General features: G+C 46.9%; 1 protein-coding gene across 2 annotated transcripts in view; it reads left to right on the top strand.

The window, feature by feature from the left end:
- SLC37A3 (solute carrier family 37 member 3) overlaps positions 1-24,472 on the top strand; it is a 49,556-nt gene that overhangs the window by 7,783 nt on the left and 17,301 nt on the right. For both annotated transcript variants that reach the window (XM_037138792.2, XM_053656621.1), the window contains exons 2-7: positions 4,224-4,382; positions 5,519-5,624; positions 11,422-11,514; positions 13,828-13,911; positions 15,972-16,117; positions 21,581-21,677. In XM_037138792.2, coding sequence (XP_036994687.2) covers positions 4,294-4,382; positions 5,519-5,624; positions 11,422-11,514; positions 13,828-13,911; positions 15,972-16,117; positions 21,581-21,677 — 615 coding nt within the window. In that variant the 5' untranslated portion in view covers positions 4,224-4,293. The remainder of the gene's footprint in view (positions 1-4,223; positions 4,383-5,518; positions 5,625-11,421; positions 11,515-13,827; positions 13,912-15,971; positions 16,118-21,580; positions 21,678-24,472) is intronic.

The raw sequence follows: 24,472 nt of genomic DNA, 5'->3' as shown, positions 1-24,472 counted from the left end.
GGTGAGGTGGGTGGGGTGCAGGGAGAAGCAGTGAAGCCCTGCTGGAGGCAGTGTGGCCGGCTTGGTGGCAGATCGGGTGGCTCATCTTCGTGCCGGCTGTGGGGCTGCAGAGGAAAGGATGGGATGGGATGCGTGTAGCAGGCAGCAGGGCCTGGGCTTCGGAATGGGTTATGTGTGGAAGCCAGGAGGAAAGGAGCAATGAAGGTAAGGCCGTCATTGCTTGGGCAACGTGGAGCCGTGGTGACACATCCGCGGAGGTGGGGCAGAGTGGGGGAGGCCTGGGTTTGGAGGGAGCGTGGAGGATTCTGTTTTCGGTGCAGGAGGGATACCACGTGTTCGGTTGGCTGTGCTGTCGGAACCTGCGAGTGTCGTAGAGCCACCGCAGAAAGCTGGGTACTAGATGGAAGAAGAGGGAGAGAACGTTGGGGGTTGAAAGAGGAGTGTGAAGCAGCCGTCTGAGAGGTTGAGACAGCCAGGGCGATTAGGGAAGTGGAGCCCGGCTGGGCGGTATTGCAGGCTCTTTGAGGTTTGTGGTTTTGAATCTAAAGAGTGAGACCAGCGGCAGGTGTGATTTGTCTCTGGCAAAACTCAGCTGCTCGGGCACAGCGAAGGGGGACAGAGGCAAGCAAAAATAGTGTCGTGGTTCAGGTTCTGAGTTGGTAAAGAAGGAAATGAGGACGAGAGGAGGGTGACGGATGATGAAAAATTGGCGAGGTGGCCGAAAACTGGGAACGCTGGGAGCCTTGCTGCAGTGAAATGACGTCTGAATGACTGTCGGAGTGGAGAATAGGAAAGCAGGCAGTTTTCCAGAAGGAAAGGATGCGTGGAATCCAGTTTGAGGCGGTGATTCAGGTACCGGGGATGACAGGGACCAGGTTTTGACCACGGAGTGGCTTTGTATTGTGGGAGAGAGGAGAAGATTGGTGGTGTGAAGAGGACAGGGACGTGGTCGGGTCACCCCGTGGGTGTGAAATGAGATGGAGCCGTGGTGCGGAGGAGCCAGGCAGGAGCTGTCTGCAGTGACGGGGCAGACGGTGACAGCTGTCAGCACCGCGGGCGGAAAAGCCCAGGGCGTGGGTTTCAAAGAAGCCGGGGTTTTGCAAGGAAAAGAAAGCTCACTTTTCCCTGAGAGACCTCGGAGGAAGTGAGGTCGTATGAGGCAGGCGGGGGGAGTTGGCTACCGCACAGCAAAGTTTATCAGCCCCGTGTGTGCATTTCCAGAGCGTGGCGACAGGTCGGGCGGGTGAAGGCTGGGCCGCCCGAGGTGCACGCTAGATGCTTCGCGCAGGTTGTCGCCTTTCCTGCCCATCTCTCCCCTTCCCACCATGTGGTCTGCTTGTCCCACAGTCCATTTAATACGAGACAACTTGAAATTTTACTATTTGGGTTGGAATGGACTCTACACATCTATAGAAAGTGAAAATTTTAGAATGTTTTGTGTTCCAAGGCAGTGTGTATAAGGGGGAGATTGCCTTCTGTCTGGACATGTTACATGCAAAACCATCCTTCATTCAACATTGGAATGGAACATACCATGTGTGGACGATCTTCTAGAACCCAAAACGAGCTTCATTTTGAACCAGATGAGGTAGTGACCTTGAACTTGCTTTGAGAAGTGAAACATGGGTCAGTGGTTCTGAATCCTTTTCGATGGCAAGGATCTTATTTTTAATTTGTTTTTTTTTTAAGATAGTTCTTGTTCTCATTATAGTTGTATGTATGTTCAGTGTCCATTGATTTAAGAAATACTAAATGACAACCTACTGTGAATTCAAGCTACTTAAATGAATTTTGACCCTATTAATTAGAACAGCATGTACATACACTCGAAAAATTTAGACATGTGTTAGCCTGTGTTCAGAGCAGGAAAGAAAAGGGCCTTCAGGAAGTTAGATGCATAGGTTGGGCTCAGACCTGGCAAAGCCTCTGTGTTTCTGCCTCGCCCAGAGCTTGTAGAGGATTAGAAGCCACTCCTGTGATGAAGTGGGCAAGGTATTATTTTTATTAGTTATTCTCGTTACCTAGGACCAGATGTTATAATACTATTCCTTTCAGAAGTCATGCTGCCCATAGCAAGTGAGTGTTTAAAACCATTTTCCCGACATACTTAATTAAGCCTTTTCTCCCCCATCACTGTAGCCAAGAAAACAGAGTTTTATTTAGAAACAAAATTCAGATGGTCTCAAACCGTTCGTCAGCCATTAATGCTGTGAATGTAACTGTATAATCCTGAAACACACAACCATCCCATTACTGCCGATATGATGTAATCCTAATCTCTTGGAGCGTATGTTTTTGGAATTATTTTCCATAATAAATTACTGAATTTCATAATCCATAGCCTTTCCTGAAGTACTCAGTAGAGTGTTTCAAGTTGTGAGTATGTTCAGAGAGAGGTGCTCTATAAAGAACGGCTTCGGGTTGTTCCACTTGGACTTCATGTTTAATTTTGGGGATGCAGGTAACTTTAGCAGTAACACTAATAATAGCTCTTGGTTTTAAACTTCCTGGAATTGTAGACAGAAAGTTTGTTACATTGTCTAAATGGAATTTTATAGTCTTAACCCAGCTCATAATTTTGTTACCATTTTTCGGGGAGAATGAGTAAATGAAGTTAGCTACATTCTGGTGACGTGGGATTAATCTTGGGCAGATCAGTGGCTCAAATAATTATCTTAATTCCTTGCATACATTGTTTATTTTGGTCACATAACTGTTAGAAGAGAGGCCATTTCACAGAAGACCACCTGCCGTGCATAGAGATTGACTTGTTCAAGGGCTTGCAGCCAATAAGAGAAACGAATGTAATGTTCATTAAGAATGGCCTCTAGGCTGGGGGTCTCAGTATTTAGGGTTCGGATACACCTACCAAGCTGCAGCTAGTGAACACGGGAGTGTAATAGCAGTTACAGAGAGTGCCGCCTTGAAGGCCGAGCCCTGTGGTTTGCTGATTTTGGTGTTGGGGGCTCTTGAGTTTGTCTCCTACCTTGACGTAGTGTATTTATCATACAAGTCACTTTGTTAATTTAGTTTAATTTTTTCCTCATAGTGCAGATCAATTATAGGACTTTTCCGGTGCCGTGATGTTTCCCTTTTGATTATCAAAGTAGTAATATACACATTTATTGTAGACTTTTTAGAAAAGTATATAGAAAATTAAATGTACCCATAATCCTACTACCTAAGGAGAACTAGTATATTCCCTAGTTATTTGTAAATATTATGTAAACACAGAGGTGATTATATTTGTCATATCCTACTTTTTTATATGAAATTTTCTCTTATTACTAAAAAGTTAATTCATCTTGTTAAATTATTATAAAGTAGTCATGTAGGTATACAGTAATTTAATCATCCCACTCATTTCATATTGAGGTTGTTTCTGCAGACTCGTAACTGGAGACATTACGTTGAGATGCTTACTTTTTCCCTAATTACCCTTGGCTGCCAGAGCCGGGATGCAGCTTTCAGAGAGGGCTGCTCCAAGCAGGTAATGGGGAGAGACGGCCCGGGAGCGCCCTGCCTCTTTCCCCTGTTCTCTTAGGATGGACTCGAGTTCATTTCTTTACAGTAAAAAAGCTCCTTTGACACTTAGTGAAAACTAGCTTTGTTTATTAGACCCGAACGCATCTTGTATTTCTTTAGGACTAGGTCCCTGGAAATTAAATTTTTGTGTCAGAGGCTCTTGATGAACTTGGCCGGATTGTCTTCCTGTAATACTGTACTGATTTGCACTTTGTCGGCATCGTATGAGAGTTCGGAAACCACTGGACCTTGAGCTGCCTTGGCCTCAATCTGTTTTCACTGTGCAGCATTCTCTTGCCCTCATTACCATTTCTTATATTACTAGTGAGATTGGAACTTTTATTTGGCAAGTGTAATAGCCGTTTCATTTCTTCTGAGTTGACGGTTCACTTCCTTTGCTCATTTTTTTCTGTTAAAATTAGTGATTTTTAAATTTCACTAGTTTTTTAAAAATCCATTTGTACGAGAGTTCTTTCTGTTAGGGTGTGCTCTTTGGTCAAGGATTCCCTTTTTTTTTTTTTCCTTAAGGACTAGCTAATTGCTATAAAATACAATTATCTATCCATCTGGGGTCAGCAAGCCCGCATGATTTTTCTTTCAAGGCCTGATTATATGCTGACTGGTGTTAAGTCTGAGTAATTCAGTTTGGATAATCTGCCTGCTCTGAGTAATGTTAATAATGTGTTTTGTCTTTTCAGAAGGAGGAAATGGTGTGATCATTCACTGTCCACACTTGAAGGTCAAAGGCTACAAGGAAGCCTGGGGAACATGGCCTGGCCAGACCTCTTTCCCAGAGGCGCGCTCCTGTCCCGGCTCAGCCACCACCACGTGGCCGTGTTCCTGCTCACCTTCTTCAGGTGAGCGGGTTGCTGCAGCTCTTCTCCTGGCGTCGTTCTGCCTTGGAGGAGATAACTTACTAGTAGCAGAGATTGGTGGGCATACAGCGAAACAGACTAGTTACTCATCCTGTACTTTTCCGTAGCTCTGGTACAGTAGTGCTGGGGAGCTGTTTGGCCCATATTTGGTTGGCACTGTCTGGAGACACTTTCTTGCTGGTCATCATGCTACTTGCATCTCGTGGGCAGAGACCAGGGTTGCTGCTAAACATCCAAAAATGCACCAGACAACCCCCCACAGTAGACACTTCAGGCCTCCGAAATGTCAGTGGTGCTGTGGTTGAGAAGACCTGATCCAGTATAAAGTCCTTTATTTGTTCAAACCGGGAGCTCGAGAACAAAGGGCACATTCAGGGACTGCCCTTTGCCTCCTGGAGCAGTAAGAGTGGCTGGTAAGAGACGGTCGGGAGGCGCTCGGGTTACTCAGGGGAGAGCGCTGAGCAGCCAGCATGACTAAAGAACTGTCCTTGTTTATGAGTCGGTGGCCTCAGTGGCCTCTCGGTGTCAGGGGCGTGTTATTCGTAACCCTGTGACTCAGCTATTTCTTCTGAATAGATTTTCTTCTTTATTGAAGGTACCCAAAATGAGGGTGGTTTTTTTTTTGTTTTATGATAAGGTAGAAATTAGGAAGGTGGTCCCGTAATCATGTAAGAATTGGTAGGCAGTTTTGTGTGCTTGGTTTGGGGTGTATCCTTCTGTGGGGTGGGGGGGAGCAGCAGTACGGGGATAAGCCGGAGCCAAAGGAAAAGCTACTGAATGGCTAGTGCAGTGACCAGCCACTGTTTGCTCAAGACGTAAACATTTTCTTACAGAACTGAAATCGTAATTTAAAGTGGGTTGGGATGAGTCACAGCGCCACCTTCTATGTGCAGGGATAAGTTACAGTTGAATTTGGGGGCTCATATGGAAGAGACTAGTTATTTATTTATTTTGCTTAACGGAGACTGGTTTTCAGTTGGTAGTCCTTAAAAAGCAGTACTTTCTCTTTTTTTAAACAGAAGAATTCTAAATTTGAATGAAACCAACAGGAATATATGTGTGATATCATTGAACGCCACTTTCTTTGCTATTCATTCAGCCGTACTTCTCTTTTGTAGTTACTCGTTGCTGCATGCATCAAGGAAAACGTTTAGCAATGTCAAAGTCAGCATCTCTAACCAGTGGACCCCTACCGCTTTTAACAGATCCCTGGAACCTGCAGAGGTAAGCAGAACAAAACGCTGGGAGGGGTCTAAGGAGGGAACTGTGCCCACCTCTGGGTTCCTCTTCAGTCCTTCTATTTTGTTTCATTCACTTGCTTAGGAACTTTTAAGAGGAAAGATGTTAAGAACAGAGGGCTTGCCCTGGCTGGTGTGGCTCAGTGGATTGAGGGCTGGCCTGTAAACCAAAGGGTCGCAGGTTCAATTCCTAGTCGAGGCACATGCCTGGGTTGCAGGCCAGGTCCCCAGTAGGGGGCATGTGAGGGGCAACCACACATTGACGGTTCCCTCCCTCTCTTTCTCCCTCCCTTCCCTTCTCTCTAAAAATAAATCAATAAAATCTTTAATAAGACCAACAGAGGGCTGGATTTCTGACGGACACTGGCTTGGCTAGTGCTTTCTGCACAGCGAGCACCCCCAGTGGTCACCGTAGACCTTCCATGGGGACCGGCCTCGGAGAGCCCCCGCAGCAGTGTGGCATCTCTGTGGCTACTGGAGGGTGACTGTCCAGCTTCTGTTTTAAAACTTGTAGGCAGAAGAAACTTCTTGCTTTCTGAGGTGGACAGTTACATTTTTAGGAAGTTTTTCTGTTGAGGTGAAAGTGTTCTGCTTTGTAGTTTGTGCACGCTGTGTTCCCGCTGTCCGATAGCCTGTAGAATAGCTGAAGAACACTTGTCTCCTTGTGTTTTTCTTGTTTAGGTAGAACATCCCTGGCTCCCTCAGCCCGACAGGGTTTGGTTTAGGCCCTAGATTTCTGGTTGTACTCCTGAGGCTGCCTTTGTGTTTTAGGTGATGGGTGGGGGCCTCCAAGACCACCCCAGGTTGATGATTCCCTGGGAGGACTGACAGTGCTCAGCATGTAGTTGCATTGAAAGCTGTGGTTTATTACAGCGAGAGGATGCGGAGCAGAGTCAGCAAAGGGACAGGCACAGAGGGCGAGGCTGGGGGAAACCAGTAGACACACAGGATGTGCTTCACGCTTGCAGCACGAGAGGGGAAACCCAGGGGGGAGACAGGGTGCCCCGGTTGTTACTGGGGCTGGTCACGTGGGCACTCTCTGCCTGGCACAGACGAAAATTCCACACCCCCCGAAGGAAAGCAGGCGTGAAGTGTAAACCACAGTACAGGCATGGCCGCCGGTCCCAGCAGGGAGTCATGGGGACCTCCCGGGATCCAGGCTTGCAGACCGCAGGCCAAATAGGTCTTCTTAAGGGTAGCAGTCTCAGCCCTGCTGTGTCAGCTCTTTTCCTTCTAGGAACCCTGTTACTTTATGAGCTGGTTGTGAACTTGCAATGATTTTTCTATTTGGATACTTACTCTGCTGCTAAAACAGGTTTCATCATTCCGGTGGTTCGGAACTCTTGAGTAAGTAGTGTGGGTGAATTACGTAGGAGTCAAGTGCTGACTTTTCCGGAGGGCTGTGTTCATCTGCCCCGCCCTCGCCCTCACGGAGAGCAGTGCTACCTACCTTCCTCCAGACTCCGCAGTGTGGGGTTGGCTTTCCGAAGCTGCTGGGTGTGCAGAGGCTGAGGCAGCAGGTACTTACCCCCCCCCCCCGCCACCCCCGTGCTTTTGGGTCTGTGGCGCCTTCACTCCAGCTTCCCTTTGAGGCTGTCTTAGTTGTCCAGAGTGGAAAAGTGCTTAGTGCCAGAAGCCTGTGTAAAATGAGTCTGAACTCTAAAAAGGATTCTATTTATATATGTTGGTAAACATCTCTTAAATGCCTTAAACAGCATCCTCAGAAAGTACGTAGTATAGGTTTTGTTTTTCTGCATAGCTGCCTTAGGGGCTTTACAAAAACCAAGCAAACAGTCTCTATACCTGACGAATTTATAATGGATCCCACTGATGTGGACAAACACTGGAATATTAAGTGGGACTAGCATGAAGTCTATGTTTATAGATAATAAAGAGGTAATGGTTAAATCTAATGTTTGAGGACTACTTAACTGAAAATTACAAACAAAAATCTATTCTACTAAAAAGTCTTACTTCTCTGGGCAGTAGAGTCCTTCCCGGAGAACAGCGTAAGAGAGCCTGCTGTTCTCTCCAGCAGAGGGAAGCAGAAGCAGGGCTCAGGGCGTGCTCAGCACCCGTCTCAGCCTCACCCGCAGCGGCTGTCCCTCAGGGGGCACCCCAGACGGAGAGCAGACCCCGGCCGCGCCGCCTGAGCCCGCCCAGGAAGCTCTTCGTGGCAGTAGTTCCCGCACCTCCTTGCACAGCCCTCACTCGGGGACAGACGTCCTTACCGTGACCTTTCGAATGTGCCCACAGTGTCTTGCTTCCAGGAAGTAGCAGTTGTAGTGGTTGGCAAAGCTCCTGCCCCCACCACCCGAGAAAGCCCTGCACCCATATGGGCAGGCACGTTCCCGTGGTAATCGTGTGTACTCGCAGGCTAGGTGCAGCGCCTGAGTCATTTTTGTCCATGACTTTCATTAAACAATCGCTGTGTGCACTTGGACCATTTCTCACCTGCTGATAGTGTCGTCCTGATCGGGGCTGTGTCCATTGACAGACTTTCTTTATAGGCTTTTTACTGTTAACCTGTTTTCTGAACCTTTTCTGTTTGGCCTACTTCATTGTTTTTGTTTTTGGTTCCGTTTGGCTTACACTTGTTAAAGTAGGCAAGCAGAAATGTGTTTCAGCCGAATTCTGCTTCTGGTGAAGCAGAAGAAAGCTGTTTGCCACCTGTCAGTTCCTGGCAAAGCCTCACCTGCAGGAGTTTGCCGGCTTCTCGAAAAGTTCAGAAAACCCTGAACTGGCAGCAGCTGCTTGAGGTGCCAGGTCTCTAGGTCCGATGGGTGTGTGTCCAGCGGGGCTTAATCCTGGGTCCGGTTGAGCTCAGAGGGCATCAGGGATCAGAGATTGTGGTTGAAGGGAAAATGTGGCAGAATGCCCAACTGGAGACATTTGGGGCCCCACCTGGCTCCCAGAAACACTGGTCCATCCCGCCGTGTGAGCTGCTTTCTCACCCGTCAGGAAAGTAGCGCCTGAGGCCTGTTCAGGTTAACAGACCGGTGCCATGAGCCTGCCAGACATGAGTCCCAGTACTTCAGAATCATGTGTATATATTCTCTTATAATTTGGGGTTTTACTTTTTTTTAAACATGCGTGTATTTTTAATTGCTGTTTGTGATTTTTCTTTTTACTATTATTTTTTAAAAATATTTTCAGAGAGAAGGGAAGTGAGGGAGAAAGAGTGGGAGAGAAACTGATTGGTTGCCTCTTGCACATCCCCCACCTGGGGACCTGGCCTGCAGCTCAGGCATGTGCCTTGACCAGGAATTGAACTGGTGATGTTTAGGTTTACAGGCTAGTGCCCAATCCACTGAGCCACACCAGCCAGGGTTCTTACTATTCTTAAGTGAAAATTTCCTTTCTTTACCAGTCCATCTCAGAAATCATTTAGTTTAGCAGTTTGTGAACTTTTTGGTTATGTGGTTTATGTTCATGGGTATTTACTGTTCTCTAGAAAAAACTGAGAAATAAAAAAAAATACATTAGTTTTAAAAATTATTTTCACCAATCCAAAAGAACCTATGCACCCCAATGTTCATAGCAGCACAATTTATAATAGCCAAGAGTTGGAAGCAACCTAGGTGCCCATCAGTAAATGAATGGATCCAAAAACTATGGTACATTTACACAATGGAATTCTATGCAGCAGAAAGAAAGGAGCTCCTACCCTTTGCAACAACATGAATGGAATTGGAAAGCATTATGCTGAGCGAAATAAGCCAGGCGGTGAAAGACAAATAACCCTATGATTTCACCTTTAACTGGAACCTAATCAACAAAACAAACAAGCAAGCAAAATATGACCAAAGACACTGAAATACAGAATAGGATGACAGGGACCAGAGGGGAGAGGGGAGAGAATTTCAGGGGAAAAGGGAAAGGATTCACAGGAACAAGTGTAAGGGACACATGGACAAAAATTAAGGCGGGGGGCGGGGGACAACGGGAGAGAGGTGGGGACCACTGGCCGGGGAATGGGCTGGGATAGGAGTAAAAGACAGAAAACTGTACTTGAACAATAATTAAATAAATTTTAAAAAACCAAAAAACTTATTTTCAAATGAATAAATAAACCCAGAGCATGTTAACATGAATGACATTTTATGAAAAATGACTTTTTCAAGTCAAAAAAAGTCACCGAGGAGAACGGCATTGATTGTCACATTTTTGCAAATCTCTTCATGTCTGGCTGAGTAGAAGACAATGGGTTTTCATGTCTGCTTCTGAATTCAGTTTCTTGCAACGTGGTCCTTTCAGGTTTCCAAAGAGAGTTTGGCTTCCACAGATACATGGTGGGAAAGGGGGGAATATTTTAACAGCCTTTTCAGTTAATTATAGGTGTTTGTCTTTGATAACTACACCAGAATTTGACAGGTGACAGTTTCTTGAAGGGTAGTTGCAGTGTGGAATCTGAAACTGTATCAATTAACTTTTGAGAACCCTACATTAAGATCCATTTGTCTTTCTTGTACTTTAAATGAATCTTGAAGTGACAGGCTGGTTCGTTCTTTTTTGAGGAAAATTCTGCCCGATTCTCCGACCTGCCAGATACGCAAGTCCTCAGAACTGGGCACCGTGTCTGTCAGTAGTTCCTCCAAGTGGAACTGACTGTGCCGCTTGCAGCTCACGCAGCCGCACAGACGCCTCCCCCCCCCGCAGCCCCCTCTTCAGTGTGGGGAGCGCTGGTGTGCGTCTTCCACTCCGTCATGCCGCGCAGTAAAAGTAGGCCTACTCGGCCAGATTCGGTGCAGTGACTAGTTTTTACTGCTTCGTCCAGGACATTCTGAAGTGCAGTTGACTTTTTTTTTACTGGGAATGGGGCGGCGAAGAACACAGTGGTTAATACAGCACCGATGGGCGTGACTGCGGAATCCATGCCGAGGCACGGCGGTTTCGCCCGCTGCAGCTTGTGTACCACTGATGGAAAAGGTAAAGGGAGGAGGAAAATGGATTTCAGTGCAGCAGTCCCCTCGTCTCCGGGGGTGCGCTCCAGGACCCCAGTGGATGCCTGGAACTGTGGATAGTACCAAACCCCGTGTATTCGGTGCCTTTTCCTCATAGACATACCTCTAATAAAGATTAATTTTGAAATTAGGCTCAGTAACAGATCAACAATAATAGGTAATTATAAACAGTTATAACAATACGTCGTGATAAAAGTGATGTGAGCCCTGGCTCAGTAGAGGCTCAGTAGATTGAGTGCCAGCCTGCGTAGGAAAAAGTCATAGGTTCCATTCCCAGTCAGGGCACATGCCAGGGTTGTGGGCCAGGTCCCTGGCAGGGGGCGCTCAAGAGGCAAGCATGCATTGATGTTTCTCTCCCTCTCTCCCTTCCCCTTTCTCTATAAATAAATAAAATCTTAAACAAATAAGCTATCATTTGAAAAAATGACGTGAGTGTGGTCTCTCTCTCTTTCTTTTCCCTGCCTTCTTCCCACTGCTCATGCTTGCACATGCATTCCTCCTCCCTCACCTTCTCCCTCACAGTACTGTCATATTTTGGACCTCGGTTGACCCCAGGTACCTGAAACTGTGCAAAGCAGAACTGTGGATAAGGGGGGCTACTGTGTCATGTGATAGTTTTAACCATGGGGGGGAGGCCTGCTGTGCTGTGTGAATAGTTCTGACTGTGCGCGTGTGCTTCCTCTCTGTACAGGACCTGTTTGCTCCTTTCAGCATCGCCGGGACTCGGAGAGTGGGCAGGGGTTGCACGTGAAGGTGCTTGACAGACATGAGCACGAGCGGATGCTGCAGGGCTGACAGGTTCTTGTTGTGTTTCTGCAGGTCTGGAGCAGCAACCGCTTGTTTCCCAGCGCTGAGGAAGCCACTCTTTTCCTCGGGACACTGGACACTCTTTTCCTCTTCTCCTATGCCGTGGTGAGTTTTAGAATTCCGGGGTTTTTAAAGAAAGATGTAAAAGGTGTAAACAAAGATGTGAGACTCCCCAACTTCATAAGAGGTTCTGAATTTGCTGACTGAGGAGAGATCAGATTGGCCGAAGCGTGTACTTTGTGTCCTCATCCATTCATCCATTCATTCATTCATTCATTTATTTGACAAGCACTTGGTGAGCACCTAGCATGCGCCAGGTGCCTTTCCAGTCAGTGAGAGTTCATCAGTGGACAACACAGGAAAGGTCTCTACCTTCGTAAAGCTCATATTCTTGGAGTGGGAGCTGAGAGACAAACAGTAACAAAATGCAATAAATAAGTAAATTATAAAGTACGTTTAAAGGTGGTGAGGGTGGCGGAGAAAACTGAAGCAGGGAAAGGGGAATGGAGAACTTGGGAGGGGTATAATTTAAATAGGGTGGCTGGCGAAACCTCGCCGACAAGGGGGTATTTGAACAAAGACCTGAGTGGGGAAGTGAGGTCAGTGTGTCTAGAACAGGCCAGAGGTACAGATTTCGGAGTCCTTTGTATGTACCTGTTTTTTAAAATTACGAGACTGTGTGAAATCATCGAGAGTTGAGGCTAGAGAAGAAGTGTGAAGGTGCAGCTGTGGGTTCCCAGCATTTAGAGGTGGGAAGACGAGGACCGGACAGGAGGCTGGGATGGGAGCATTGAGGAGCCGGGGCTCCGGGAGTCGGGCCAGGGTGGCCAGGCTCACTCTGTTGGGGGCCGTCTTCTCGGACTGGGCAGCCAGAGTGTCTGCCTTTAGGGAACGCCCGTGCTGGCTGCCGAGAGAGCGTTGGGGGGCCGGTGGTGGCAGCAGCTGGGACTGGGCACAGTCTGACCTTTTCTCTCCAGCATCTTATTTCCTGGCTCAAAAACATGTCCAGTGCTAACAAAAGCCTTTTTTTTTAAAGCTTGAAGCCCAGGTGATGTGCAATACTGGGTGGAAGTCCCAAAGTAATCTCTAAATGTTTATTTGGGTAATTAGGAGAATTTTTTTTCTTCAAAGAGGAAAGTTACAGAAAAGGTTGAAACAGATCTTAGATCCTGTACCCCAGCTCCTCACCCCGGGCATTTTCGGTACAGAATCCCAGCGTGTGGGCATCTGGAGTTGTCAGCAGCTTTTACGGACTATTTTAAGAAGCAGTGGAGCCTAGTGGCAAAACCAGTTCTACCACCACCACCGAGCTGTGTTAACCTTGCCGCCCCACTGGCATTAACCATTTTTTGATACTCAGTTTCCTCATCTGTGGAGTTGGTGACGGTACCTGTCTGTGGGGTCAGATAGGCTTGGGAGGTGAAACGAAGTGCGGGGAGCACTCGCTGGTTGTGGTCTCCGCGTGGAGCTGCATCGTCTTCTCCGACCTCTGGGTGTCCGACTCCGGATCCGGAGCATAATAGACAGTTTCCTCACCCCCTTTGTAGTCTGTCCGTAGCAAAGACTGTGAGCAGCAGCCACAGAACGTGAAATCTCCAGCGCTTGCAGGTGCCTCTTTTGGGGTCGTGAAAGCTTGTCAGTAATGAGGGAGTAAGGTTTATTGTGACATTTATCGTGTAAATTTTCTCTGGTATAGATAGTTTATTAGAAAAACTTACATCAGAATTTAGGCTTTTAGTAAGGACTCACTTCCATTTTACGTGTTTGTGGAAGAAACCTAAGTGTGTTGCCCTTAGCTCTTTAGTCTGCTCGCTGCCATGGTCTGAGCATTTTAATTGTTGCTGATCCGTGGGAGACGAGCAGAAGGCAGAATATTTGTGCCTAAGTTCAACTAATTATTGCCTCTGCCTCCCTGGGCTCCCTGCCTTGTGATGTCATGAAGCCCAAGGGTCACATTAAACAGGCAGCACCTGTGCTCTCGAAGCTTCTGTCCTGCAGGGCATGTTGGGACCCATCTTCATTCAGAATGCAGAAAGCTAAGAGGAATCCCTTGGGAAAGCGGATGACTGGCGTTTAGGAGTTCATCTATTCTAGAAAATTGAAGTGTATTTATGTTCTTGTTTAATTAGAATAATTCTTGGGGTTTTTTCCCCCCCTCGGTCTCCTTTTAGGCAGTTAGAGGATCAAATAGAACCCAAGTTTGCACTGAATTATGATGTCTCAGTGCATGAGGTGTGCAGAAGCCCTGGTGTCATTTCATGAAATGTTTGTGAACCTGATAGAGACAGCTTGTCTAGGCATGAAGATGAGATTTGATTTGAAATAATCTCACTCTCTTGCTTGCCTCATTGGTTTGCAATGCCTCTTTTTTCCTGTCTGTTGTTATTCAGGCTGTAAAATTAAATGCTTTGTTTTTAGGGCCTCTTCATCAGCGGTATTGTCGGGGATCGGCTGAATTTGCGATGTGTTCTGTCTTTTGGCATGTGCTCCTCTGCATTAGTGGTAAGTTTGAAAGTTTTCAAAAAATGATGATGATGATAATTGTGATTTTTGCCAGGCATTTTGGAATGCAAGCATTACTTCTGTATGTAGAAGACAGTGGTAGAATTAATGTTTAGTTTTTGAACCCCTGGCCTACCTTTTCAGTCAGGGGAGTCTTTTAAAGGTATCACCTGGGTCATGCCCCTTCCTTGACTCTCAGTCCCCAGCAAAGGCAGCTCATAAATAGCGTCGTGGGGTTCCGTGCTCCCCAGAGCCTGGTCCCAGTCCGCTTTTCCAGGGCCGTCTGTCCCTGCATCTCCACTGTGCTCCATCAGACTCCTTTGTGTGGCCCTGCCGTTCCCGGCTCCCTTCTGCCTCACTTGCTGTTGCTTCTGCTGCTTGTTCTGCCTTGCGTGGCCCCCTTTTCGGCTCTGCATAGTCTCCCTCAGCGTCTCCTTCAAGGCCCTGGCCCAATGACACTTCCTTCATAGCGCCTTACTTCACTGACGCCCCTCCTAGAAGTCCCGTTCCCTCTTCTCGGCTCCCTGCCTGTATTTCTTTGGAGGCACGGATCATGTGTCCTGCCTAGTCTGCGCATGTCTCTGTCAGTCTTGCTTTCCCTGGGAGGCCGGGGCCTCGTGGCCGAGACCACAGACTTCCTGAGACGCACAGCCTGGTTTCAGTCTCCTCTCCAGTTTCTCTGTGCTGCGGCTTCCTCCCCTGAACCCCCCCACCCAGGGCTGTCATGGGGCTGGGCGAGTTACTGTGGGCAAGGTGTTTGGGACAGTGCCTGGCGCAGCACGTGCGCGAGACCGTTGTCTGAGTCGTCTTTATTTGCTTACGAGGGTCTGGCGAGAGATTGTTGTTGATCGAATGAAGGTGTGGAGAATAGACTATTTTATTGTTTTTTAAAGTCTGCCATTTTTTTCTTTGAAATTTTAGAGATTTACCCACTTTATTCACAAGCTGCTTACCCACATGTATATATGTACTGTTTGAAAACCTGTTTTAAAACTTAAATAGTTTTGTACAGAAATTGAGATATGTACATAAACACACCCTTTTTAGTGTACGGACCTGAACTTGGACAAGTGAGTATAGACATGTAACTCCCACCTCTCCTCCTCCTGACCTTCTGTCCTTCCCAGTTTCGCTCATTTCGGAGCGTCATGTAACTGGAAGCAGACAGTATTATACGTACCCATGACAAGTATTCCCAAAAGAGACCTCAGCCGCAAATGAAATGTTCACACAAGCGAACTGTCTGGAAAAAAGCGGTTACATGAATGCTCTTAGATCGTGCAGCCTGTCCCGAGTTACTCCGATTGTTAGCAGCAGCAGTGACAGTAACAGCCGGTGCCTCCCAGTCCCCTCCATACGGCTGGTGTGGTTGTGACTTGAACCACCCGCCTGGACTGAGTCCCCGTAACCATCCTCCACAGACACAGGCCCGAGGAAGGGGAGACGGAATTGCGGGCGACCCTTGGACAACACGGCCATTAGCTGCACGGGCCCACTTCTATGGGGATTTTTTTCAGTAGATGCTGTAAATACATTTTCTTTTATGGTTTTCTTAATAACATGTTTTCTAGCTTTATTGTAAGAATACAGCATATAATACATAAACATACAAAGTGTGCATTGATCGACTGTTTATATTATTGGTAAGGCTTCCGGCTAACAGTGAGCTATTAGAGGTTAAGTTTTGGGGCAGTGAAAAGTTGTACATGGATTTCTGACTGCCGTGCTGTTCAAGGGTCAACTGTAGGTATGAAAGGAGGCTGAACAGTGAAGATTTAATTTTCAGAGTGGACGACATGAGTCGGAGGGATGATCACTGATGAGTTTTATGCTTTGTGACATCTTTGCCTCTTCGGCTGGTGGCGGTTTGGTGACTGTCTCCCTCACTCAGTGCTGCCTGGAGCAGCAGCGTCCCAAGGGGTGGCCACGCGTCTCCCAGGTCTAGACGTTGAGTGTCTCCTGCCTGTGGTTCTTCACGCAGAAACATAAGTGCTTGGCAGTTGAGTGTGTCCACGTGTCCGGGTGGATGTCACATGTCCCTCTTTCTCCCCTTCTCCAAGGTGTTTGTCTTTGGCACGGTCACGGAATGGCTGCATTTCTACAACAAGTGGCTGTACTGCTGCCTGTGGATCGTGAACGGCCTGCTGCAGTCCACGGGGTGGCCCTGCGTGGTCGCCGTCATGGGCAACTGGTTTGGGAAAGCTGGGTATGCCGCCTCCTTCCCTGGTCACTGCTCTCTTCAAGTGGCTTTAACACCGGGCCGTTCAGACTCGCCAGTTAACTCGTCCCTCCCACACCGCCCGCATCCTTCATGTTAGGGAGTTAGAGTAGCGTATGGAGGGGTTTCACGTCAGAGTGTGTTGGGCACGGTGTGGACCTTAGTGAAGGTCGGGCCCAGTCGGTCCCTTGCCCTGCACTCCGGCCTCACTCCGGCCTCACTCCGGCCTCATGTGGGCCGTAGTCAGATTCTGAGTGCGGCTAAGGTGGCGTGTCTTGGTTTTTCTTTCATCTTCCCCTTAAAGAGCATAAGCATCTCATGTGCCGTCCCAGCGTGTGTTTGCTGAGGGTTTTGCCTTTCTTTCCCCCTTTTGAGACTCGGTGATCTTCTTTAGCCTTCCTCCGGTAAAGACAAGGAAACTGGGGCCAAAGTGGTCCTTGGGACTGGCCTAACGTCACATAGCAAAGGCTCCAATAAGACGCAGGTGGAGTATGCGGAACGTGGGGGCGTTTCCCCTGAACCTTTAAGTAGTTGTTAGATTGCATTTGAGTTTGTGTGTGCAGTGCGGCCAAGGTGTGAGGGTGGGCACCTGCTGAAGTGTCTTCTAGACCACCAGGAGGAAGAGCGTGCTTAGTGTATAGGATGGGTGGGAATAAGTCAAGACCCCCAAAGACTTGGCTTTGTTTATCATTACTTGTGATTCTCCAGTTTCAGGAATATCACTAATTTGAACCATTATCAGTTTTTATAGATAAATAGTTTTGTGTTGTGAGATGCACATTTATTTTATTGGTGGCTCTACCTTTTTTCTTTTTTTATAAATATATTTTATTGATATGCTATTGCAGTTGTCCCATTTTCTGCCCTGTGTTCCCCTCCACTCTGCACACCCCCTCCCACCCACATTCCCCCCCTTTAGTTCATGTGGGGGTTAGGGTTAGTGTACATATATGCTCTTTGACATTTATATTTCCTATACTATTCTTACCGTCCCCATCTATTTTCTACCTACCATCTATGCTAATTATTCTCTGTACCTTTTCCCCCTCTCTCCTCCTCCAACTCCCCCACTGATAACCCTCCATGTGATCTCCACAGAATCTTCTGTGATTCTCTGTTTTAGTTGTTTGCCTAGTTTGTTTTTGTTTTTTTTAGGTTTGGTTGTTAATAGCTGTGAGTTTGCTGTCGTTTTACTGTTCATATTTTTTGTTTTCTTTTTTTAGATAAATTTCTTTAACATTTCATATAATAAAGGCTGGGTGATGATGAACTACTTTAACTTGACCTTATCTGTGAAGCACTTCATTCTAAATGAAAGCTTTACTGGATAGAGCAATCTTGGATGTAGGTCCTTGCCTTTCATGAGTTGGAATACTTCTTTCCAGCCCCTTCTTCCCTGCAAGGTTTTTTTTTTGTTGTTTGTTTGTTTTTTGAGAATCAGCTGATAGTCTAATAGGAACTCCTTTGTAGGTAATTGTCTCCTTTCCTCTTGCTGCTTCTAAGATTCTCTCCTTCATTTTAATCTTGTCTGATTTAATTATGATGTGCCTTGGTGTGTTCCTCCTTGGGTCTGACTTCTTTGGGACTCTCTGACCTTCTTGGACTTCCCGGAAGTCTATTTTCTTTGCCAGATTGGGGAAGTTCTCCTTCATTATTTGTTCAAATAATTCTTCAGTTTTTTGTTCTTTGTCTTCCCCTTCTGGCACCCCTGATTTGGATGTTGGAACGTTTAAAGATGTCCTGGAGGTTCCTAAGCCTCTCCTCAGTTTTTTGAATTGTTTCTTCATTCTCTTCTGTTCGGTTTCTTTTTTCCTGCCGGTCCACTCCATTGATTTGAGTCCCAGTTTCCTTCCTGTCACTGTTGGTTCCCCACAGATTTTTCTCTGTTTCACATAATTCAACCTTCATTGCTGCCTGGGTCTTTTTTACGCTGTTGAAGGACCCAGTGAGTTCTGGAGCATCCTGATAACCAGTGTTTTGAACTGTGCATCTGATAGGTTGGCTTTCTCTTTGTCGCTTAGTTGTATTTTTTTCTGGAGCTTTGAACTGTTCTTTTATTTGGGCCATTTCTTTTTTGTGTTGGCTCACCTGTTGTGTAGAAGGGGCAGAACCTTAGGTGTTCACCAGGGTGGGGCAACCCACGTTGCTGTATGTGGGGAGGGATCTGGGAAGGAACAGTGCCGCTTGCTCTACTCTCTGCGGGTTTTCAGTCACTTTCCCCAATACCCACAATCAAATTGGGCCCTTCTGGTGCTGATTCCTGGGTGGGTGGGCTTGTGTACATTCTAGTACCCTGTGGGTCTCCTCAACGAACTCTTCTGTGAGGCTGGGGGCTTCTCCTGCTACTGCCTCAACCCCCACAGATGTTTCCAGTCAGAGGTTTGAGGCTTTATTTCCCTGCCCTGGAGCCCTGGGTCGTGTGGTTGGTCCCGCTCCCCACTTGCTCCTCCTCCTGGTTTCTCTGCACGAGAACGTGGGGCCTCCTCGCTGCGAGTCCTCCCCACCTCTTACTAGTCTGGGCGAATGTTTTTCCTTTAACTCCTTGATTGTCAGGCTGCCATACAGTTCGATTTTCTGTCAGTTCCGTTTGTTTTTGTTTTTAAATTTGTGGTTGTCCTCCTTTTTGTTGTGCAAGGGGGCACATATCTAAGCCTCCATCTTGGCCGGAAGTTGTACCTTTGTTGTTTGCACGTTCACATCGAGGCCCGTGGATGCACCAGACGCTGTCCACCCCATGCAGCCGTCAGCGCATGTGCTCTGAGGACTCCTCTCACTTCCCAGCTTTCGAGGTCTCACGGGGGCGGGTGGGGTGGTGATGATGCTTGCTGGCTCGGGGTCTGTAACAGTGTGTTTTACCTGTGGCACGTCTCGTCACAATAGGCGCCGCTCCCTGAGGACGCTCCAGTTGTGCTCAGCGCGCACACGATTGCTGCCTCCTTCTACCCCCAGCAGCACTGTTATGAACAGAACTGATTTGAGAGGCACTTGTTCCTGTCCCACTCTGGTTTTCTTTGGCAGCAGGGGGTGCTGTCTGCTCATGTGCTGTTTTTTTTTTAATTAAGCTTTTTAAGGTAATTTGTTTTCAGTCAACGGTTGTTGAAAATTATATAAAGGTTACTGGTTTATTGGATACAAACCAGATAAGATAATTGAGCAAAGAGAAGTAAAGGCAAAACCACCCGAGAGCCTGTCACTCAAAGAGAATTACTTTGACGTGCCACTTGGAGATCATTTTCATCTGAGTTTCTATAAATTGGGTAACACTGGCTATTTGACAGCAGTGACAGGGCGGGCTGGCCCTTTGCGATTTCTGTGGGTCAGTTACAAAGAAACAAAACATTCAGGAAAGCCAGCACAGTTTGTTTTTTAAAGTTTATTAAACCAGCAGCACTAGTGAGTGAAAAGGACGATGCACGCTGCCTGAGACGCAGGGAAATGTAACAATAAACTGCAGACTGTCAGTGGGCTGACGGCAACCTCAGATCACAGTTATTTTCAGCCAGCTTCTTGTTAAAGCATGCCTTTGGCCAGCGGGGGGTATTTCAGAGCCTGCCCGTCTCACTCTTTCCTCCAGAACCCTCTTGGCAGGTCTGATGTATTTTAGAGGATCCAGGCATTTTAGCACTGGGGAAGAAGGTAGGAATGGCCACATTCAAATCAGTTGTTTTCCAGGTGCAGAAAGTTGGGGCGCAGGGGAATGCAGAAAAGCATTGACGTTGTTGAGAAAAGCCGTCACCTTGGACAGGTCGGGCCCCCTTTCCTGGCTCTCAGGTCCGAGTTTGTTAAAACAAATGGAGGCTCGGTAATGTGAATTCGAACACTTGGGCAGCACTGGTTATAAAAATGTTTAAAGAGCTAGATAATTTTTTAAAAAGATTTTATGTATTTATTTTTAGGGGGTGGAAGGACAGGGGAAAAGGAGAGGGAGGGAAACATCGATGTGTGAGAGAAATATCAATTGGTTGCCTGTCGCATGGTCCCGGCCTGAAACCGAGCCACACCGGTCAGGGCTAAAGAGCTAGATAATCTTACACAGTGTGTTAATAATATGTATCAAGTAGATAAAATACATATGTGAACTTTGAACAAATTAACTTTTCATAAACACTTTTTCTTCCACCAACCTTACTGCCATTGCCGGTGTTCAGAGCTGATGCGTTTTTCTCCGAGACTATTGTAAGAGCTGGTTTTCCTTCCACCAGGCTCCTAGCCATCACGTTAAAAATGGCGTGTTGGGTACACAGTAAGCCACACATATTTAAACTGTGCCATTTGATGGGTGTGGGCATGAGTACACCCTTCAAACCATCATCACAGTGAAGATAATGGACAGCACCTCACCCCCAAAGGTTCCCTTATGCTCCTTGGCAGTCCCCCCACCCCTCCCAGTACAGCCCTGTCCCGCCCACTGCCGTCTGCGGACAACTGCTTCCATCTGCCTCCTGCCACTTTAGATTAATTAGAACTTCCCCAGGTCGCATCTCAGTGGGGTCGCAGAGGGGCCACTCTTTCTCGTTTCTTCTCTTCACGCAGCATCCTTAGAGACGCGTGCATGTCGTGCGTCAGTGGTCCGTCCTCCCCACAGCTAAACAGTGATTCGTCGCACCGCAGTTCGTCGACCTGCCCGCCTTCAGGTGCACGTGGGTGTCGTTTCCAGTTTCGGGCTGTTACGAACAGTTCCTGCGGACACTTGTGTGCAGATCCTTCTGTGGACTAGGCTTTCATTTCCCGCGGGCAAATGCCTTGGACTAGAATGGCTGCATCTTACAGTAGATGTGTTTATATCTTTTTAAGAAATCAGCAGTGTCTTCCACATGGTTGTACCATTTGACATCTCCTTGCCAACAGAGTGTAAAGGGTTCTAGTTTCCGTGTACCTTTGCCAGCACTTGGTATGGTTGGTCTTTTGTGATTCTGGCTCTTCTCTAGACATACAGCGATACCTCATTGCAGTTTTAATTTGCATTTCCCTAGTGTCTGATGATATAGAGCGTCTTTTCATGTGCTTATTTGCATATTTTTATATGTGAAGTATATTGAAATCTTTTGCCCCCTTTTCAGAATTTTTTATTTTGAGATGATCATAGACTTGTACTTTTTAACACTTTAATTGCATTGTCTGATTCCATATTGTTGGGTTTTGAGGCTTCTTTATGTTCCAGATACCAAGTCTCATGAGATAAGCGACACACACTATCTTCTTCTATCTGTAACTTGTCTTTTTAAATCTTCTTAGTACTTTCTTTCAGTGAGACCTAAATGAAGCTTTAGTATAATAAAATCTTAGAGTTTGAAGAGACCTCATGTTTTGCCATTGGGTATGCTTAAGAAAACCTTAGAACGTTGATTCTCTGTAGTGTGAACGTCTATTGTTTTGGCCGTTTTGTACTTGAACTGCGAATCGAACCCCGTCTCACACTGTCTCCTCCGCTCTCCACCGTCCCCGTCTTAGGCGAGGAGTGGTGTTTGGTCTCTGGAGCGCCTGTGCTTCCGTGGGCAACATTCTGGGAGCGTGCCTCGCCTCTTCCGTCCTGCAGTGCGGTTATGAGGTAGGTGTTTCTTTCTAGCTCTTCCTCGAGTGTGTAAATACAAAGGAGGTCTGTCCAGAGAGTATCCAGCCAGGTACTGTGAAAAAATAGAGGCTTTTACCTGACTGGTGTAGCCCAGTGGATTGAGCACGGGCCTGCGAACTCTGGGATCGAGGTTCGATTCCCAGTCAGGGCACATGCCTGGGTCGCAGGCCGGTTCCCAGCAGGGGACCCACTGGAGGCAGCCCCACACTGATGTTTCTCTCCCTCTCTCCTTCCCTTCCCCCCTAAAGATAAATGAGTAATAAAATCTTTAAAAAGTAGACATTTATTGAAGAAGATACAGGATATAAGAAACATCTGAAAAGGAAAACGATGTCTCAGTCCCCTTCACAGTAGGCACCCTGGGACCTCACACAGTTCTCCCAGCTGCCATCAGCCGCTCTGTTGTATTTTCCTAAATCTCATCAACAGTCCGAAATCTCTACCCTTTCAAAGGTGATTTTAGTTTTGGGAAAAGCCAGAAGTTGCAGGGTGCCAAATCTGAGCTGTAAGGGGGTTGAGTTACCTAGACGATTTGATGTTTAGCCAAAAAAACTATGAGACGTGATGCATGAGCAGACACACTGTCCTGATGAAGCTGCCAATCACCAGTTGCACATAGCTGCAGCCTTCTGAGTCATCCAAATAGTTTCCGCACTGTAATGTTCAAGCTTAGTGCAAAGTTCGATGCAGATTCATTGCTCTACTTGCTCTGTCGTTTTGAATGCGACGGCCACACAGTACACATGCCCACTCAGCTGTGTCTACCATCGCCACTGCCTGGTACGGTGAAGTGATTGTTGTTCACGCATGTGCATTCCAGTTCATCCCTTTTGGCTTCCAGGTTACGTCCATGTTGAGCAAACTGCTCTTATTACATTAACGATGGCTGGACTTCTTACAGATCTCATCTCATATACCTATATTTTTTAGGAAATAGTACCGTGGCCCTTTAAGACCACTTTGAGCTGGGGCTCAGTAGGGCAAGGCTTATGTTAAAAGCAAACACACTTTTGACAGATTAAAACATTTTTCTTGGAAAACACCCAAGTCTAAAGACAGTCAATTAGGAAAGGTCGTTGCAACTCATATAGACGTAATCTTCCCATATAAAAAAACACCCTCCAGCTGATAAGAAAAAAGGTAAGAGACTTGAGCATGTAGTTGATGAAAAGGGAACAGAAACAGCTTGTAAACATAAAAGAAATTCTACTTCATTTGTAACTTTATTTCATTAACATTTACTAAGTTCCTCTAAGCGCCTCCGGGCGGTAGAGAATGGACGCTGGCCGAAAGGGGCAACGTGTCCGCCCCTTGTGGAGCGTAGGTGTTGTCGGAGGAGAAAGGCAAATTAAAACCGCACCGTGAAAAAGAAAGAAACGACACTGAATATTTATGAGGTTGCCGAAAATCCCAAAGTGTGAGAACAATGTGCTTACGAGGATGCAGAGCAGCAGGCGTTATAGTTGGCAAAGTAAACAGGCCCTGGTTGGGGTCAGTATGGGGCTGTCCGTCAAAATGACAGCCGCAGGAATTGACCCCACAGGGGAGCACCTCGGCACGCACAGAGTCACAGATCTACAGGACATTTATTTCGGCGTTGTTTGTCATAGCAAGACTTTGATAACGCGTGGCAACCAAAAGGGAAATAGTTACACTGTCATACACCTGTTCGTGGAATGCCGTGCAGCTGTGAAAGAGAATTGCACGGCTCTCCCTGTGCCGATGGGGAAACATCTCGGTGGTGCATATGTATGCAGTGGTGCCTTGGTACTCGTCACACCTGGTACTTGTTGCCTTTTGATGAGAAAACATGTTTCAGCACTTGGTGCTTGCTTGCCACTCATCAGAGTGAATTAATGACAAGGACCAAGGTAGCACTGTGTTAAGTGAAGAAAGCAAGGGTGCAACACAGTGAGTATTAAGTGACACCATTTGTGTAAAATGAAGGAAGCAGTCAGGAGTACATCTTTGTATTGGCCTGTATGTTTCTCAGACAATCTCTGGGAAGTAAAGCTGTAGTAACAACAGTGGTTATAGGATTGGAAAATGAGGGTTGAGTGGATGGGAGGGGGAGGGTTTTTACTGTGCATCTGCTTCTTGTTGCTGGAATCAGGTGAACGTGTGGCCTCATGTCTGCGTAGGGCCGATGGGAAACCCTTCCAGTGTCCACAGTCTCCCTTATTCTAGGCTTTTTAGCTTCATGCCTGGATTGTACCGATTGGTTCAGATAGGAATGTTTGTTCACCCTAGGTGATGTTCCCACATTTGACCTCTGAAAACACTACTTTTGTCACTGACTTGTTCAAAAATTTAGACCGTCTATCCATATCAGGCTCCGTTGTCTATTACATAAAATTCGGCTACGCAGCCTAGCTTTTGAGAGTCTTTAATCTTGATCTCACCTTCCCAAGTCGGGTCTGTGTTCCCTGTTACTTCCCAGCAGAAGCTTCTGCCTCCCACCCAGTGCCTTTGCTTCAGTTGTGCTGGAGAGATGGTCAGTTCCTTTGCTTTCCCGCTCTGCCTCAAAGGGTTGTGTAGCGACTTCAGCCTCTGCAGCTGTTAATTCCTCTTAAATTCGTATACATGTTTCTTATTAGGAGTGGGTCTCCCCGTTTATTCAGCTCTGTGCTGCCTTACATTATTTGGTTTACTGTTTGATCCGCTCAACTGGGCAGAATATCTTTGATGGCACATACTGTCTTATGGGAGGCTGTGCGGTGTAAGAAGGAGGTGTTTGGAGCTAGCCCTGATTTCACGATCACAGTAGTGCC

Source organism: Artibeus jamaicensis, unplaced genomic scaffold (genome assembly GCF_021234435.1).
Source record: "Artibeus jamaicensis isolate MK-2021 breed Jamaican fruit bat unplaced genomic scaffold, CSHL_Jam_final scaffold_2172, whole genome shotgun sequence".
NCBI classification, from domain to species: Eukaryota; Metazoa; Chordata; class Mammalia; order Chiroptera; family Phyllostomidae; genus Artibeus; species Artibeus jamaicensis.
Note: the sequence above shows the minus strand (reverse complement) of the source record. Positions and strands in the feature narration are given on the sequence as shown.